General features: G+C 44.0%; 1 protein-coding gene across 7 annotated transcripts in view; it reads left to right on the top strand.

The window, feature by feature from the left end:
- dachs (unconventional myosin-IXb-like dachs) overlaps positions 1-17,734 on the top strand; it is a 512,416-nt gene that overhangs the window by 147,432 nt on the left and 347,250 nt on the right. For all 7 annotated transcript variants that reach the window (XM_075883315.1, XM_075883314.1, XM_075883320.1 and 4 more), the window contains one exon: positions 11,320-11,489. In XM_075883315.1, coding sequence (XP_075739430.1) covers positions 11,320-11,489 — 170 coding nt within the window. The remainder of the gene's footprint in view (positions 1-11,319; positions 11,490-17,734) is intronic.

The following is a 17,734-nucleotide window of genomic DNA, read 5'->3' as shown; positions in this document are numbered from 1 at the left end:
CATGTCTATTTCGCTGCTAGGACCTGGTTTCAGAATCAGGAGTGAAACCTGACGGGGGACATTTTTCGGGCGAGGTTCCTTGCCACTTTTGCAAGTGTGGTCTGCAAGGAGAAGGTTGAAGCCCTCCTTTAAACCCGCATGCAGCTGCCTAACGAAAACGTGGCGCTCTTAACGGAAGGGATGACCAAACTCTTCCGTCATGCCGACCCCGAAATTCCCGAGGACAAGAAAGTCCGCCTCCTCATGCGAGGATTTAAGCAGGAGCTTTTTGCGGGACTGATGCGGAACCCTCCGAACAGCGTTCAAGAATTTGTCTGAGAAGCGACAACTATTGTAAAGACCCTTGAAATGTGCACACGTCAATTCAACCACCGCTCGATGCCAGGCTGTGCAGAGATCCAGCGACTCTGCTCAGACTTACGTAAAACCATTAAAGCCGTAGTGGATGAAGAACTTCGCCAAATGTTTCCGTTGTGCCAGCCTCAAGTTTCGTCAATCGTATACGTCGCCAGAGAAGAAATTCAGCAATCGCTGGGCGTGCCTGAGTCAGCGCAGCCGCAACCCCAAGCCATGAGCTACGCTGCTGCTGCCAGACGCTACGCCCCACCTTCCCCCCACGTTCAGGTCAAGAGGCCGCATCGTCACATTTTCGTCGCCAGACACCGCCGCCACCACCACCGATGACATACGACCCACCTGTCTCCCAGCGCTACGCGCCGAGGATCACCGACGTTTGGCATGCTCCTGACAACCGCCCACTCTGCTACCACTGCCAAAAAGCTGGCCACACATACCGTCACTGCCAGTACCTCCAAATGGGCGTACGCGGCTTCGCCGTCAAGGCACCGTCCCTGCAGCGCGGCGAGCGACCATGCGACATCGCTGACTACCTGACCACCACAGAACGGGCCCATTACCATCCCGTCCCCATTACCGGGACCTTACACGGTTCCTCACCAACGACAGCAGTACAGCAGCCCCAACAGGGGCCGTTTCGTGAGCACATATTCAGATAACTAAGGGCAGCAACCGACAGAGGACGGTTGCTGAACGATGAAACATCGAAGACCCTCTGTCGCCGACGCAGCGAAATGTTAACACGTCCCAAGCCAGACAGAACCCCAAAGTAGAAACTTCCCCGCCAGAAGGAGACCTGACGACGCTGCTTGGAAGCAGTGTAGCAAACCGACATAGACACGACCCGACGTCTTGATCGAACGGCAACGCACGATGATGAACAAGCGACCTCGACTTAATATTCCACGGCCACCTCACCGCTCTTGTCGACACTGGGGCCGACTATTTCGTCGTCAGCGGGCCTTTCGCGACGAAGTTGAAGAAAGTGAAGACTGCTTGGCAAGGCTCAGAAATCCGGACTGCTGGGGGTCATCTAATAACACCAGCCGGTGTTTGCACAGCAAAAGTCACCATCGGTAACCGGACTTATTTCACCAGCTTTGTAATTCTACAGCACTGCTCCAGGGATGTGATACTTGGGTTGGACTTCTTAAGTCAACACGGTGCCGTCATCGACCTGAGGTTTGAGGCAATAACGGCATCCATAGAAAAAGCGCTGTGTCGCGTACGCTGTCAGGAAGGCACGCTTTGAATGTGCTTGAAGACCAAGTCACCATTCCTCCTCGCCCCAGCGTCAGCATTTCTGTCGGCTCTCAATAATCAATAGACATGCAAGGCGTTGTTTAAGATGACCAGCACTTGTTGATCAACCGCAAAATTTGCGTCACCAGAGGAATAGCCGAGCTGCGGGAGGCAATGCTAGAGTGATGCTTACGAACTTCAACAATGAGTACAAGCACATGAGCAAAGGTACCACGATTGCCTACGTCGAAGGAATACTGGAAGCCAGAAACGCTTTCGCGGTCATCGATTCTGCCGAATGCACTCCGACGACTCAAGCGCTTCAACTGCTTTTCGAGGTTAATCCGAGCTTTCCAACGCAAAAGCAAGAGTAGCTGAAAAACCTGCACCTGAAATACAAGATCTTCCTTTTGTCATCATTGAGAATTCGGCATACCCCTGTCTCAAAACATCGAATTGTAATAGAAGAGAATGCCAGGCCACTCCGTCAGAGTCTGCACAAAGTTTCGACGTGAAAACGCGAGGCCATAAACAAACAAGTTGACTAAATGCTCCGCGATGTCATCATCCAGCCTTCAAAGATCCCATGGGAGTCACCGGGGGTGTTAGTGAAAAAAAAAGAATAGAACACTACGCTTCTGCGTTAACTATCGCCGACTCAACAAGGTAACGAAGAAGGACGTATACCCTCTCCCCCGAATAGATGACACGCTTGATCGACTCCACAACGCAAAATACATCTCACCGATGGACCTCAAGACAGGCTATCGGCAGATCAAAGTAGATGAGAGAGACCGAGAAAAAACAGTGTTCATAACACTAGACGGCCTCTTCGAGATTGAGGTCATGCCCTTTGGTCTTTGCTCAGCACCTGCAACGTTCCAGCATGGTATGGACATCGTGCTCGCTGGATTGAAGTGGCAGACATGCCTCGTGTACTTGGACGATGTCGTGTTTTTCTCAAGCTTTGACAACCATATAGAGCGCCTTGAAGCAATAAAAACCTTTGGACTCACTCTGAAGCCAGAAAAGTGCCGCTGTGCATACGAGCAACTCTTGTTCCTGGAACACGTGATAAGCAAGTTCGGAGTACGCCCCGACCGGCAGAAGACAACCTCAATCGCTGCATTTCTGTCACCCGCCGACAAGAAAGCCATGTGTCGATTTCTCGGCCTCTGCGCCTATTACAGGCGTTTCGTCAAAAATTTGCCTGCATCTCCGAGCCACTCACTAACCTGACAAAGACCGACGTCGAGTTCAAGTGGGAAACCCTGCAGGAGGAATAATTTCAAGAACTAAAACAACGCCTGCAGACACCGCCAATACTTGCTCATTTCGACAGAAATCAGAACAGAACAGAAGGTTTTATTGTGCTAAATGAAGAATACATCTGCATGATATACAGAAAGAGGTCCCATAGTCAGAGACTGCAAGGGGACCTCTTGTACAGTGTAGAATTGAGAATGATTGTGATGTACATAGCAGGGAGACAGAGCTACAGTAAAATGCAATTGAAACAAATAAAGTAATAATATACCCTGTAATCTCACAGAAACAATTTAAAAGCAAGAATAACGCGCTAACTTCAATGACAAGTGATTACAGAACGCAACTCACAATGAACAGGAATCAATTAAGAAACAGCAAAACAGGCTAGTTAGTTGACATGATATGATTTTTTAACTTCGATTTAATTACCTTCAGGGAAAGGCATACTTTAACGTCGGAAGGTTAACTATTCCAAAAAGAAATTCCGGAAAAATGAATGGTTTGTTTGCCATAATTGGTGCAAACTTTTGGCAGTAGAAAGTTATTGTTAAGGGCAAACCTTGTGACATTGTTATCTGAGAGAATGGTAGTAAAGTGTGGAAGTTGGTTATTTATAGTTCTATACATGTAAATACCAAGGTTATATTTAACTAGCTCAGATACAGTTAATATATTGTTTTCGTGAAGTAGTGACTTAGTCTTAGAGAGATATTGGCTGGACGTGAGAATTCTTATCGCTTGGTTTTGAATTGTCAGAACTGAAGTAAGATGAGTGGTGTATGTGTTACCCCATGAAGTAACAGTAACAAATGTGCGAATGAACAAAAGAAAAATACAGTGACATAGGTATTGATGGATTGAAACAAAGACGAGATTTAATCAGTAGTCGAACGCCATACGTCATTTTTTTCGTAATATATGCAACATGTCGGTGGTATTTCAAGTTACTGTCGAGTTCAACGCCTAGGAATCTACAGCAGTCGCTCACAGGGATGTCATTGCGCGCAATTATAACAGGAGGGATAGAAAGTAAGGGTTTTTGTGGTGAAGAGAAAGCAACAAATTTTGTCTTAGACGTGCTAATTTCTAACATGTTATTACTGCACCACCGAACGAGTTGTGCCAGATCAAAGTTTAGTTTTCTAGTTAAGAATGTAATGCTGCTGTCGGAGTTAAAAATTGTGGTGTCCTCGGCGGATAATATACAACTGGATGAAGAAAGGCATTTCGGCAAATCGTTAATATAGAGTAAAAACAAAAGGGGCCCCAGAATGGACCCCTGGGGTACACTAATATTAGTTAATTTGGTTGATGAATATGCATTAGAAATTACCACCTTCTGTGTCCTGTTGCAGAGATAGCTACGCAATAATAGTAATGTTGGGCCAGTTATACCAAATGCTTCAAGTTTATTAAAAAGAATGTGATGATTGATCGAATCAAAAGCTTTAGTTAGGTCGATGAAAACGCTGCCCGCATAGTAACCGTTGTCAATAGCCTTTTTTAATTGGTCAGTAAGTGAGATTAGCGCAAGGTCATTGGAGTAGCCAGAACGGAAGCCAATTTGACAAGGCGATAGTATAATAAATTTGTTCAGGTAATTTGTGAAACGTGTACAGATCAGTTTTTCAATTACTTTGCTCAAGAAGGGTAAGATGCAAATGGGGCGGTAGTTATTCAATAACGAAGCATCTCCTTTTTTATGTACGGGGATTATTTTACTCTGCTTCAGTTCATGCGGGAAAACATCTGTTTTAAACATTAAATTCACAATTGAAGAGAATACATGTGATATAAAGTGAGCTACCATTTTTATATGGGAGGGGTGAATGCCGTCAAGGCCAGCACTCGTCATTTTAAGGGTACCTATAACGCTGATTATTTCATCTGGAGTTGTGGGAAACAGAAAGAACGAATGGGGTAGGCGATCTAAGGCCATTTCATTTAATAAAGGTAGGGTGTGCTCGACGTTAAAGAAGAAGTTTGCAAACTGATCGGCGATGTCAGTTGGGTCACTATAAGTGACATCATTATGAAGAACTGTAGCTATTTTATCCGAACGTGGGTTCCTATTTAAAAAGGAATTAATGATGTCCCATTTTTTTCTCGTACTATTTCCGGCCTCAGTTATCTTTTGCGCATAATACTTTCTTTTAGCTTCCTTTAGCTGGGTGTTTATTAAGTTGCAAAATTTTTTATTGCGAGCAAGCAAATTCGTGTTAAACGGTTGCCTTTTAGTTTTTTTGTAGAGGTTGTCACGTGTGCGCATGTCTGTTAGTAATCCCCTTGTCAGTCAGGGATTTGCTGGTGATGCGATTATTTTTTTGCATTTTTGCTTATCTGTACAAGATTGAACATGTGATAGGAGCAAAGATGAAAAGAGGGTGAAAGCTTCTTGTGCATCAGCTTTAAGATAAACTTCAGACCAGTTAGTGTTAGCAACGGTATCAATAAATTTCTGCTTGTCCAATATATCACGAATAAAGGAAGGTGAATCAGGTTTTGCAGTGAAATCGAAACGCAGAAATATGGGATAGTGGTCAGTAATATTAATTTCTAGCACTCCAGCGTCTGGTGCCGTGAGTAGATTTGAAAATGCATGATCAATGAGGGACCCATTGCTATTGCTGTTTGGTCTAGTTGGAAAACTGATTAAAGATTCATACCCGAAGCTATTTAGTGCAGCTAGATAGTTGATTGAGTTAGGTGACAAATCGTCTAGTAAATTAATGTTGATGTCACCCATGATAATAGCATTTTTATTTTCAAGGGAAATAACATTTAGGGAGCGTTGCAAGTCTGTGCAAAATTCAGTAACTGGAGAAGACGGTGAGTGGTATATACAGCCTAATATGAATCTTTTGTTATCTATATTAAGAAAAGTATGCTCAAACTCGAGCCAGACCAATTCACAGTAGATCCTGTTTAATTCGAGATCAAACCTTCGTTTACAGGAAGTGTTAGAAGATACGTATGTGGCTGCGCCACCATGATTGCTAGATAACCTGTGACTGTAATATGGCGTGTAGGAAGGGAAACCGAACAGATTTCTATCGTCTTCTGATAACCAAGTTTCTGTAACTGCAATTACTGAGAAAGGGTTGGTAAACGTGGAAAGAAGGTTTTGAAATTCATCAACATGTTCTCGTAGGCTTCTGGCGTTAAGATGAATAAAAGAGTGGGAGTTACTCTCTAAGAACAAGTTTAGTTGCACAGGTGACAGAAGAGCCGACGAGGAAGGCATGGCTGGCGCATGCGCATTATGTACTTCTGCATTACGTAAGCTATGGTTTCTAAAAAGAAAACTAGCATCTGCACCCTCGCGTACTAAAATTCTAGCCTATAATGCCTGTGTTCGTTCTAAGCTTGAGTATGCTTCTATTATCTGGGATCCGCATACCAAGAAAGATATTATGAATCTGGAACGTATTAACAGAAAGGCTGTAAGGTTTATTTTTGGCAAATATCGTAGGTTTGATTCCCCGACCACCTTAATGCAATTAAACGACATTTCTACTTTAGAAGCTCGGAAAAAGTTCAGTCGTCTTTCCTTTCTTTACAATTGTTTGTGTGGTATTGTAAAAATTGATCTCCCTGACTGTGTTAAACCGCTCTCAGTTCGACGTACTCGTCATGGTCATGAACATGCTCTAACCCCAATTTTTGCCCGATCAAATGCTTTTAAATATAGTTTTTTTCCTAGAACTGTCGATGACTGGAATTGTTTGCCGTGTGACATCTTTCATTCTAATAAGTTTCTTGGTGACCTTGAGCGTCACCTTCTTTCTTAACCTTTTGTTTCTTTTGCATTGTTGTCTGTTGTTTTCTACAATTACGTTTTGATGTATCCACTCCTGCTTGGGCCAGCACATTGGCCTGCAGTATTGTGAAATAAATAAAAAAAAAGGAAGCCAATTAGTTCATTTTAGCCAGATCAGCCTCATCGCGTATCCTGTATACTTTACTGTCGGTTGTCTTGCGAGCTTTGATTTGGCACTTTGTTTTCCACAAAAACATCCATTTTTTCTCTTTCTTTAGAGCCATAGCCTTAGAAAAGAGAGCCTTGTTCGCGGGGTCAAATGCTCATTTACGTACACGGGATTGTTAGGTGTCTGTGTTATGTTGATGTCCCTCAGGCATAGCTTAGCTCGTCTGGCCTTGCTTATGAACTCAGTCTTCTTATCCCTTGAACAAAATCCCGCAAGAAGGTTTTTGTTGCATTCCTTTGCTGTAGGAACACGGTGAACGATGTCAAGGTCAAATGGTGACACCGGGCATCCGATCTTTTCACCCACCGTTTGCAAGATCCATACTGACGCAAGCAGTGTAGGGCTAGGAGTTGTCCTAGGCAAGAATATTGACGGACTTGAAAGGGTCATCAGTTATGCAAGCCGGTCACTGTCTAAGGCGGAAGTCAAGTTTTTTTGTTATTCACTCCTTTTTTGTTATTCCACAACAAAAAAGGAGTGTCTTGCAATCATTTGGGCTACCTCCAAATTTCGCTTTTACCTCTACGGCAGGCCTTTCAAAGTTGTGAGCGACCACCATGCCCTCTTTTGGGAAGCTAACTTGAGGGACCCTTCAGGTTGCTTCGCACGGTGAAGTCCGGGACTTCAGGAATTCGAGATTCTCGTCGTTTACAAGTCGGGGCAAAGGCACTCTCACGCCGACTGCCTGTCTCGTGCCTCTGTCGGCCCACCGTCGCAGGACAACGAGGACGGCGACTGCTTCCTGGGAACCTTAAGCGTCGATGATTTTGCAAAATGACAGCGTGCCGACCCCGACATCAAGGGCCTTGTAGAACACCTAGAGGTGCAAGGCTGCCTGCGTTCCAAAGGTATTCAAGCGAGGACTGGCGTTGCTTTTCTTGTGTAATGCATCCTCATCAAGAAAAAATTTTCACCACATCAGGTCAACTACCGCCTCGTAGTAGCTTCAGCGTTACATCCAGTAGTTTTAGATGCTCTACACGATGACTCGGCTGGACACCTCAGTGTTTCGCGTACACTCGGGAGAATACAGAAGCATTACTGGCCACGAGTTGCCGCCGATGCCACTCGTTCCGTCGGGACATGTAGAGACTGTCAATGACAAAAGATACCGTTGTCTAGGCCAGCCAAACTTCTCCAGTCTATCGAGGCACCTCACCGGCCGCTTCAGCAAATCGGCATAGACTTACTGGGGCCTTTCCCGGCGTCGAATTCCGGAAACAAATGTATCGTCGTAGCTACTGACTACCTCAACCGCTGCACCGAAACAAAGGCTCTGCCCAAAGGCAATGCCACCAGGATAGCAAAGTTTTTCGTCGCAAACATCGTCTTGTGTCACGGAGCTCCAGAAGTCCTCATCACAGACAGAGGTATGGCTTTTATGGTGGACCCAACTCAGGCAGTCCTAAGGTACAGCCAGAAAAGTCATCACCGGACCACTGCCTACCCTCCACAGACCAATGGCCTTATTGAGCGTCTCAATAAAAGCATCGCCGTTATGCTGGCCATGTACGTGGGCGTCGAGCACAAGACATGGGATGCAGTTTATTTAACAGCAATAAATAAACGGTCCTCAGTTCAAGTCGCAACTATTTGAAACTTTCTTCTCAGAGTGAAGCACTCAGCAGCTTTGCTCATCGAACTACTATCGACAAGCCAACGGCCAAGTTGAACATTTCAACAGAGTTCTGAAAGTGCAAATTCAGCTCGCTCAACTTGAATGCCGCCCACTGAAACATGCTGTTACAGAGTACTTAGGCCCGTATCCTTTTACACCTCAAGCTACTACAGGCTTTTCACCTGCATAACTTTTGCGTAATGGCCCACCACATTCTGAAATCAACATTGCAAGGTTGCCAACATTGAATCCTGTGAAAACATGAGTATTCCATAAGCAACAGGCAACCAAGCAATGCATTGATTTAAAGCGCAGAGCTAAACCTCCTAAGCTTCTAGGTGGGCCACAGGGTTAAAGCTCATTTTGCAGGCAAGCAGATTAATTACGAGGGTCCGTAAACAATTACTAGTTAACTTAAATTGAATTCATTCCGCCTGAATGATGGCAGTGTATATAATGCTTCAAAGCTCATATTGGTTTATGTGCCGAGCAAAACTCAACTTCACAGCAGAATCCACTTTCTCTGCCTCACTCTTCATTCATGCAGCAGAATTACTTCCCACATTCGTGTTCTTCTGCAATGCCTCAGTTATTGACTCTTCTACCAACTACCTTACAGGCACCTCCACAAGAAACAGCTGATGTGCCCAGCGACAGAGCCAATTTTTTGAAGGGGGAAAAATGTCTCGGGTACGAATGTGTCACATACAGACACTCCAGAATCACTACCACATTTGCACTCTTACGATGAGCATGTAGGTGAGCCCCAAGGCTCAAAATCTGAGATAAATAAGGTTCCATCAGGGAATCCTTCACCTCATTCTCTTGCATGCCGTCGTCCCAAGCGACGCCATAAAAATCTGGCACGCAAGGATTATGTTTCTTGAGCATATTCCTGCATTTTTACATGCGATAACAACTGTATAATGTTGTTTTATTTTACTATTTTCTGCAAGATATTTTCAATGTTTATGCCAAATTCTCATGTGCACCAAATATTTATTGCATTTCTACTGGTCTATCTTATGCATGTCACTATATGTCAAAGTTTCAGCCCTTGCCACTGTATTATGTTCGAAACAACTGTAATTTACTATATGGCGCTAGTTCTGGACAATTAATCTGCCTTCTCCTGTACAAGTACGCAAGAGTTTGCGTCTCCTTTTCTTTCTAGGGTGAGATGATGTGGTGTCGGGCATTTCATGTCCTAAATTCAAATATACTAATCTCGGAGTCATAGACCTCCGATTAGTTTTGGTTTTGCGGAATGTGTCGCATAGCGCCACACTATGGCTATAGTGTGTAACCATTGCTACGGGTTGACGCGCACACTCTGAATAAAGAGTCCCCTCCTCGCTCTCGCCTCACGCTCCTTACAGTGCCCCGGCACTAACGCGTACATTGTCTTGTTGCACAGTGCATCCAGCGGCGATACAACATTTACCAACAGACTGCCAAGAATAGAAATGATGCCATTTCACTCTGAAGGAAACCATGTGCAAATGCGAAGCAGCGGCGCTAATGCTTACTCTGCTGGCAACGTTCATGCTGGTGCACGGTGCTGCGTTGCACAGGAGTAAAACATGGGGAGGTGCAAACCATGCAGTGATGTACTTGCGTTCGAACATGCCGATCACTGCTAATTGGCAATGAGAGACAGAAGAGTCCAATTGTACAGAGAACTGCAGCCCGCTTTCAGTTAATGCACATGCTGCGAATTTTTATTGCTGAACAAGGCACAAGAGAAATCTCTCACCTGCACTTACCCTGGAGGTCAATGTCCAGTGCCCATATGTACGGGTTGGGCATATTCAACAATTGTGTAGCGCGAGCAGCCGGTTTTTCCTATCGAGAAACTCGCTGCTTGCATCAGGGTTGCAAGACGAGAGAGGGGGAGCATAGGAAAAGCGAGGGAGGGGGATGGCCGCGAATACGCCTTGAAGGTGTAAAGACCCCTGCGAGGGATGCCTAAAGAAGAGAGAGAGGAAGCGAGCGTAGGCTAGGAGACGATGCCTGCATTGGCGTTGCAAGAGGCAAAGAGAAGAGAAAAGGGGAGGAGCATGTACGCGCAGCAAGGGTGGTCACACTGAATACTGGATGCTTCGCATCTAGAAAAGCGTATTAATAATAAGGTCAGCTTCTTCGTTTGATCAAAAACGCTTGTTGCACAAGCAAATAAGTACTGAAGAAAAGTTGATGCAGTGAAGAACGGAGAGGAACACACACAAGCCCTTTTTATCTTCCGTTCGACACTGCATCGCCTTTTTTCCGCCACTTACATGCTTGCACGTGAGACACTAAAGTGAAACAATGACTGTTTAGAACGTTACTGTTAATTATGGGAACTTTGTTCACCATCATCATTTCATTATTAGTGGAGGAAATCAAGGTTGATGTTTTATTGTTAAATCTCCTGCCTAGATTTCCGCACTTCATGTCACAAATTTCTGAATGTATTTTTTGTATTTTCATGACACGGGCTCTGTAAAATTTTCTGAAACCTCGTATGTTAGGTATCTGTATAACCTCAGATGACAATGTACCTTTTTTATCGATTAGAAGCTGCGCAGAACCAGTAGACACCATCAAAATTTATGACGTCACGGTGTTTCGTGGGGGGAATCGCAAGGTGGTGTTGCTGTCACACATTTTTTTACTTAACAAGCGTCCTAGTGTCATTTCACGGTAAGAGTGGTGTTTATGGGACTCTGAAACTGTACTCTACAATCATGCAAAAAATTCTTTTTCTTTTTAGTGTCCCTTCACAAGTGCACCAGTCCAAATTGCTCTTTCGTTTCCATCATGCTCCTTTATATAACGCACAATTCTGGCACTCATTCACAGACCAATGTGGGGCCCATCCTAGTGTCGGTGAACGCGTACCAGGACACGGGCAACCCGCTGACACTGCGCAGTGCACACGCAGCCTCCCGGTGCCCACAGCTGCTTCAGGTGGTACACGAGGCGGCCAGACAACAGGCCGAGACCGGGTACCCGCAGGCCATCATACTAAGGTATCATTATGCCGGTCTCATAATACTTCTACCAGTCATGTAAAACTTTTTCTTGTTTTTATTTTTGTAGATTCAGTTGTTGAAATTGATATTGCTGAATATTTACTCGTAACTTGAGGCATTACAGTGTGTACGAATATTATAACTGCATATGTACTTGTATAATGATTTTATTTCAGCTTCAAGATATTGCTTCATCTGTATCACTGCATATTGTGTATTTGCGTTGTATTTTTTTCAATTTTTTTATGCATCATTCATTGTGGATTTTTGTAAAATTTTATTATTGCCTTAATTTTTTAAATGTTTGCATAGTTTTTTATTGTTGTGTTTTCTACCTGCCTGGTTTTTAGTGACTGCAGCATGTTCTAAATAAAATTCCAGAATTATTTCATGTCAGCATCAACAGAAAAGAATACAATGCTCGATGAAAGAAATCAAGTGCACCAACAAAATAAAAGATAGAAAAAGAATAATGTTTCAGCTTTCATACCATGCTCACAATAAGTCAAACAACTAGTGAAATGCAAACCTCCTTTTTTTTGAACTTTTATCTGGTATGTGTTTATACAGTCGAATCTCCTCGATTCGAACACGCTTAATTTGTACTTCCCATTAATTCGAACTCACGCTGAGGTCCTCTCATAGCTATGTGTATTCCAATGGGCAAAAACACCCTGTATTACGAACGCGCAAGCACTTGCGACGGCTAATTCGAACATACCGCGCTTCGAAAATGCTCTAAAAAAAAAAACGTCACGCTTGCACGGTAGGCACAGCACAGTGACAGCAAAAGCTAGAACAGCGGCCTTTCAGAACCTTCTTGAAACACTCATTGGGTAATTACTGCAAGCACACTTACTTGATACACATTAGGTCATTATTACTAAATTTATTTGGGTAGTAGGTCAGCATTTGCTATGCTATTTTTCGTCATTCTTCTGAGAATCGTGGTATCCGCTAAATGCTTGCAAGTAGTTTTGTGCCAATTGTTTATGCAGTGGCTGACAACGACGTGGGATTATCGCTGAAATGAGTATGCGCCACAGTTAATGGGGGAACAAGAACAAGCTTTTGTAAGGGATTGGAGCATCGGAAGGCCTTCTCTTTACGCTATCTACATTGTGCGATGACTGGTTGTTCTTTCGCCGTTTTAGAACGCTTTATAAGTCGTGTTAACGTAATTGCTTTCCCGACATCCAGCCTGCCTAAGGCAAGTTTCACAACAAGTCACAAGCACCGGTGTAGCTCAGTGGTAGAATACTGGGCTGGCACCCAGTGGACCCGGGCTCAAGCCCCACTGTGTCATTGGTGCTTGGTCAAGCCTGCCTAAGACAAGTTTGACAACAAGTTACAAGCACCAGCGTAGCTCAGTGGCAGAATACTGAGCTGGCACCCTGATTCTATCCCCACTGTGTCATTGGTGCTAAGTTTTTTTCTAACTTTGTCTGATGTGGTTACGGACACCAGCAGCGGCGGTGGACAACTGTGCGTGACTCAAGTTGTGATCTCATAACAGCTTTCACTGTAAAAATGCTTTCTAAACAATCATTTGGATGCTATAACACACCATGGGTACCCACAGCGCTGTAAATAGACAAACTTTGTGTAGTAGGCCAGCATTCTCTATGCTATCCTTCGTCATTCTTCGTAGAAGCGTGGTATCTGCTACACACATGTAGAAAATTTTGTGCAATTTTTTTGATGCAGTGGCTGACGACGATAAAGAAATATGCGTGAAATAAGTGGGTATCCGCCATAGTTATTAGGTGATCAAGAACAAGTTTTCTACTGGGTTGAAGCATCGGATGACCAACTCATTATGCAATTTGCATTCTGTGACGCCTGGCTGTTCCTTTGATGTTATAAAACATTTTATTACTCATATTAACGCGATTCCTTTCCCAACATCAAGCATGCCTAAGGCCAGTTTATAAAAGAGTTCCAAGCACTGGCGTGGCTCAGTGAAGGAATACTCGGCTGGCACGCAGCAGAGCCAGGTTCGAACCCTTTTGTGTCATTGGTGTTTTTTTATTTACTAAGTTCATACAACTAGCTTGGCTCAGTGGTAGAATACTGGGCAGGCATGCAGAAGACGTGTGTTAGAATCTCATTGTGCCATTGGTGTTTTTTATTTACCGAGTTTTTTTCATTTTCTACGAGTTACGGGCGGCAAGGGACAACTATGGCACTGCACGTGACCTGTGTTGTGATCTCATAACAGCTTTGACTGTGAAAAAAAAAAAGGTACTTAGAGAAATCAATTCATAATAAATGTTTACACAGTTGCTCCACTGTAAAAGCAATCAGTGCGGAGATGTAGCAAAAATAAAAGTTTCACTCGCACACAACCATAAGCCCTTGGGGGAGAACAGTGCAGCGTGCGTGCAAACTCTTTTTTTTATTATGGGGGTGGGTATTTGCCTTTTCGCGTACTCTTTTGAAAAGCTCCTGGATATCCAAAGGAAATGATGCTTCGAAAATTTCCAATCCTTCATCTGATATTATGTCCTGCTCCATTATCTAGTCAATGAAGCCTCATCATTTTAGAAGGCCCCATTGGTACTGGTAAGATGTATCAGTTTTCTTTCTCAGTTGTTAATTGTACCTCGTTTGCAAACTAATCAGTTTTTTTTTTCCGTACCACTCCTTTGTAGGTGAAGTTTGGGGGTGGTGGGATGTTGACAGCTCCATCAATGAGAGGCACTTTAGGCGAAAGTGTTAATTTCCATGACTTTACAGAGGAGCTCATTGCCTTTTTCTACTTCATAAAGAGAGGCTTACCACAACATCACAAATTTTGGCATTGGGAGCATTGTGCTCATGCAAATGTAAGAAACTCGAAATTCCAGAAATGTAGAGCCGGTGCTATATTAACTACCTTTAAAAAAAGGAAGCGCTTGCTTGTATTAGGCACACTCGCGTACTGGCTTTTGTAAGTGCGCATGAAAAGGATGCAAACATGGTAGTAAAGTTACAAGCCTGTCATCTCGTTATTTACCCTGTCTCATCGAAGCAGCCTGCTACAACATGTGTACTGAACATAAGTCGTCATTCTTTTCTGGCGCTTAATCATCTCGCCTCAAAGCGCACTCTCATATGCAGTGAAATATGACATCCTTGGAATCCTGAAATGTACAAAAATTATGCAAAGTGTCTTTGTGCCCCCAGACGCAACAAGGAAAACTATGTACTCGCTAATGTTGTTCTAGTTGCGAAAATATGTGAGAAAAAGTTAGCGAGCGAAGCATGCCTACACTTGAAAGCTGTGCTTGGTGGCCGCTTCACACGATTCGCGCAGCCAAGTGCTACCCAAGAGCCCACCATCGTCGTCTCGAAAAGTGATCGCAGATTGTTCAGAACCATCTGGTTCAATTAGAGGCACTACACACAACATTACTCGCACAAAAACAATGCGAAAACCACGTACCCTATAATGCACCCATTCCCTTTCTGCTCTGTAATATGTCGGCGTGTCGGGTTCAGCCACGAAGCACCTCCGCCACTCCAGAAGCTTTAGTATAGCCTCCTTGGGTCAGACGAGCAGTGTTCTTGTGAGCGTATCCATAAGTGCACAGAAGGATGGATTTTTTATCGTGATTGAATGATTCTATCGACCTTCAGTGATGTCGACAAATAAGTTCTGCATTGTTGGTGGCTCAAACACATACGAAAACCCGCCAGAAACGCACTTTTACAAGTTTCTAGTGCCGTTTCATGAGCAAGAGCTATGGCGGTTTTGGATTGCAGCTATTCAATGCAGAAGGGAAACAATCATGCTTTGTAGACTACAGTGTTGGAAGAATTACCGTGCTTTTATTTCTCAATTTATTTGCTACGCCTTCAGCACACGCTGCTACGTTTACACTTGGTCGCCCCGCCTGCATTCGGGATGCTACAGTGAACATGAGGTTGTAATTGTTATTGATGAAACGCGGTGGCACTCACGAAGAATAGATAGCGCAAAGTGCCATGCCAGAGAATATAGAACTGGTGGTGGCTCATTTACAAAAGCACCATGGAATCAAATGGGTGGTTCACAGAAAGGACAGATAGGGAGCATCGCAAGTACCTTCCCACAAAGGGCTGCTAAGTGCCCTGTTCTAAGACAGTCACGCGAAACGGGACTTCCGGTTTGTGCGTCTTTGCCGAAAAGAGCATTAAAAGGTTCAAGCCCTTCGCTGACAGCACCAAGGATGCCAACTTTTGAAGCCCAGCATCTTCAAAAAGTTTTGTAGCGGTTGCCTTGACTTTGGAAGGTTTGACAATCGTGATCTGGAAGTTGCTTGTGACTGCAGCACCTGCCTTTTCTTCGTAGATGACTGTCGGCGCAAGGACAAATCCACCTTTACGTTGGCTTGAAGCAGTTTGAGATCTGCAGTGCATATGGCGTAGCCAAGTTTGGCATGAGGTTCTGAATCTGCTTCATTGGCAACAATCAGTCTGCTCCTTTTTAAACGCACCAGTCTCTATCTTCAAGAGAAGCTCGTGCAACAGTGCTTCTTACCAGGCTCAAGAGCTCTACTTGGTCCAATTTCGGTGGCACGAAAAATTTTCGGGTCCTTTTTCAATGCACTTTTTATGACAGGTGGAATGCTTCCATTTCCGAGAATCATGACTTGATGCCCAGATTGATGTGTCAGCTCCTTTCTTGGTAAGCTGAAGAACATCTTCCGCAGAGGAAATTGTTGTCTGGGAAGCCATATGCAGGTCTCTGCAGTAGGCCCTTGGAGCACAGTTTTGCGATGCCTTTTTCATACTCGCATAACATAGGCAGTCCGAGTAAAACTGCACTTGATGTCAGGCCCCTGACCATCGAATTCGGCATGGTGCTAAAACACCAAATAGTCAAAGAACTTATGGTGGCAAAACTGAATTCTTCAAAGCAAATGCATACAAACGAGTTTGAAGTGTTTCGATCTTGCATGAGCAACGAACCACTGAATTCTCTATTGCTAACTTCCGTTTTTTTCACCTTGAAATCTTTTGATCCGACCACGTGTGCTGGCAGTTACCTCCAGCTCCAAGAAAAGTTTGCTACCTTAAAGTCATGTGCATTTGTCAACCAAACTTGTCAAACGAGCAATTGTAAAATCCTGTCAAGGGGCGGCATTGATGCTATCATGCCATTACATAACGTGTACTTCGCTTTGACTCACAGGTGGGCAGACTGTGCATGGAAGGCTACCCGGACAAGTTTCTGTGTTCCATAGCCAAAGGTCTTTGAGAAGACTTCAAACAGCTGACAAAACCGGCTAAGTGTTCAAGAAAAAAGCACACTTTCAAAAACAACGATCATTCCCTATTTGCATAGGGTTTTGCATTGGTTGAAAAAGATAGCACATAAAGCACATATCAGAGTTGTCTTTTCAGCAAGAAATAAGCTCTTTAGTGGGTGCGTTATGGTAAACAGAGAGGACAAAGAGCCTCACATGTGTGATATGAAGCACACAAACAATTTTCTTAAATGCTGGCCTAATGAAATATACGAAATCCCCCTTTCATTTGGTAGCTGCTGCAACGGGCAAACTGGGCGCTGTGTAAATGATGCAATCTGATGCGGGGTTCTGTTGGCAGCCGCTTAGCTGTGCATAGCTTTGTATGTGGCTGTCATGCTATGTTTAATCAATGCAAGGTACTTCGATTATACAGTGATCGAGCACTTGAGATTTATGTGGCGTTTTGCATTGACAAGAAAAGTGATATGAGCGTGAGTGCACCTTTGTTAGCGCTCCTCACCAGGAAAGTTGCTTATTTGCATCAGATGCATACAAATATTTTATGAACAAAATTTCTAAGTCACTGTTCTCCTCTCCCTCATTTCATTTTATGCGTGGTGTATATACCCCAATATATAGAATAAAACCTCAGTTGTAAGTCAGCGCTTCGTCCGTCTCTTTCACTGTCCTGTGTTTTGGGCTGTTTTTCGCTTCGTTGTTCAACGAAGGAGCTTTGATCGACCTCACGGGTATACTAGTGTTGTAAAAAAGTAGTTCAGAATGGTCTTTTTCTTTAGGAGCTCTTAGTGTTGAACTCATCCCCGTGATATGAATAAACCAGCACCTCCTCTATTCAATCAATGCCACTGCAAACGCTCGCGCCTGAATCAGGGCAGTTGGTCCCTCTTGGTTCAAGAAGTTGTTGTTGTATGACGCTACTTGAGGGGCAGTGCTGCTTGTGTCACGCACTCTTCTGAGGGACTGTTTGTGTCTTTGCCTGGAGCTGTTTTTCTCCTCTATATAGCG

Source organism: Rhipicephalus microplus, unplaced genomic scaffold, assembly GCF_043290135.1.
Source record: "Rhipicephalus microplus isolate Deutch F79 unplaced genomic scaffold, USDA_Rmic scaffold_16, whole genome shotgun sequence".
Classification (NCBI taxonomy): Eukaryota; Metazoa; Arthropoda; class Arachnida; order Ixodida; family Ixodidae; genus Rhipicephalus; species Rhipicephalus microplus.
The sequence above is the reverse complement of the archived record's forward strand: the minus strand, read 5'-3'. Positions and strand labels throughout refer to the sequence as shown.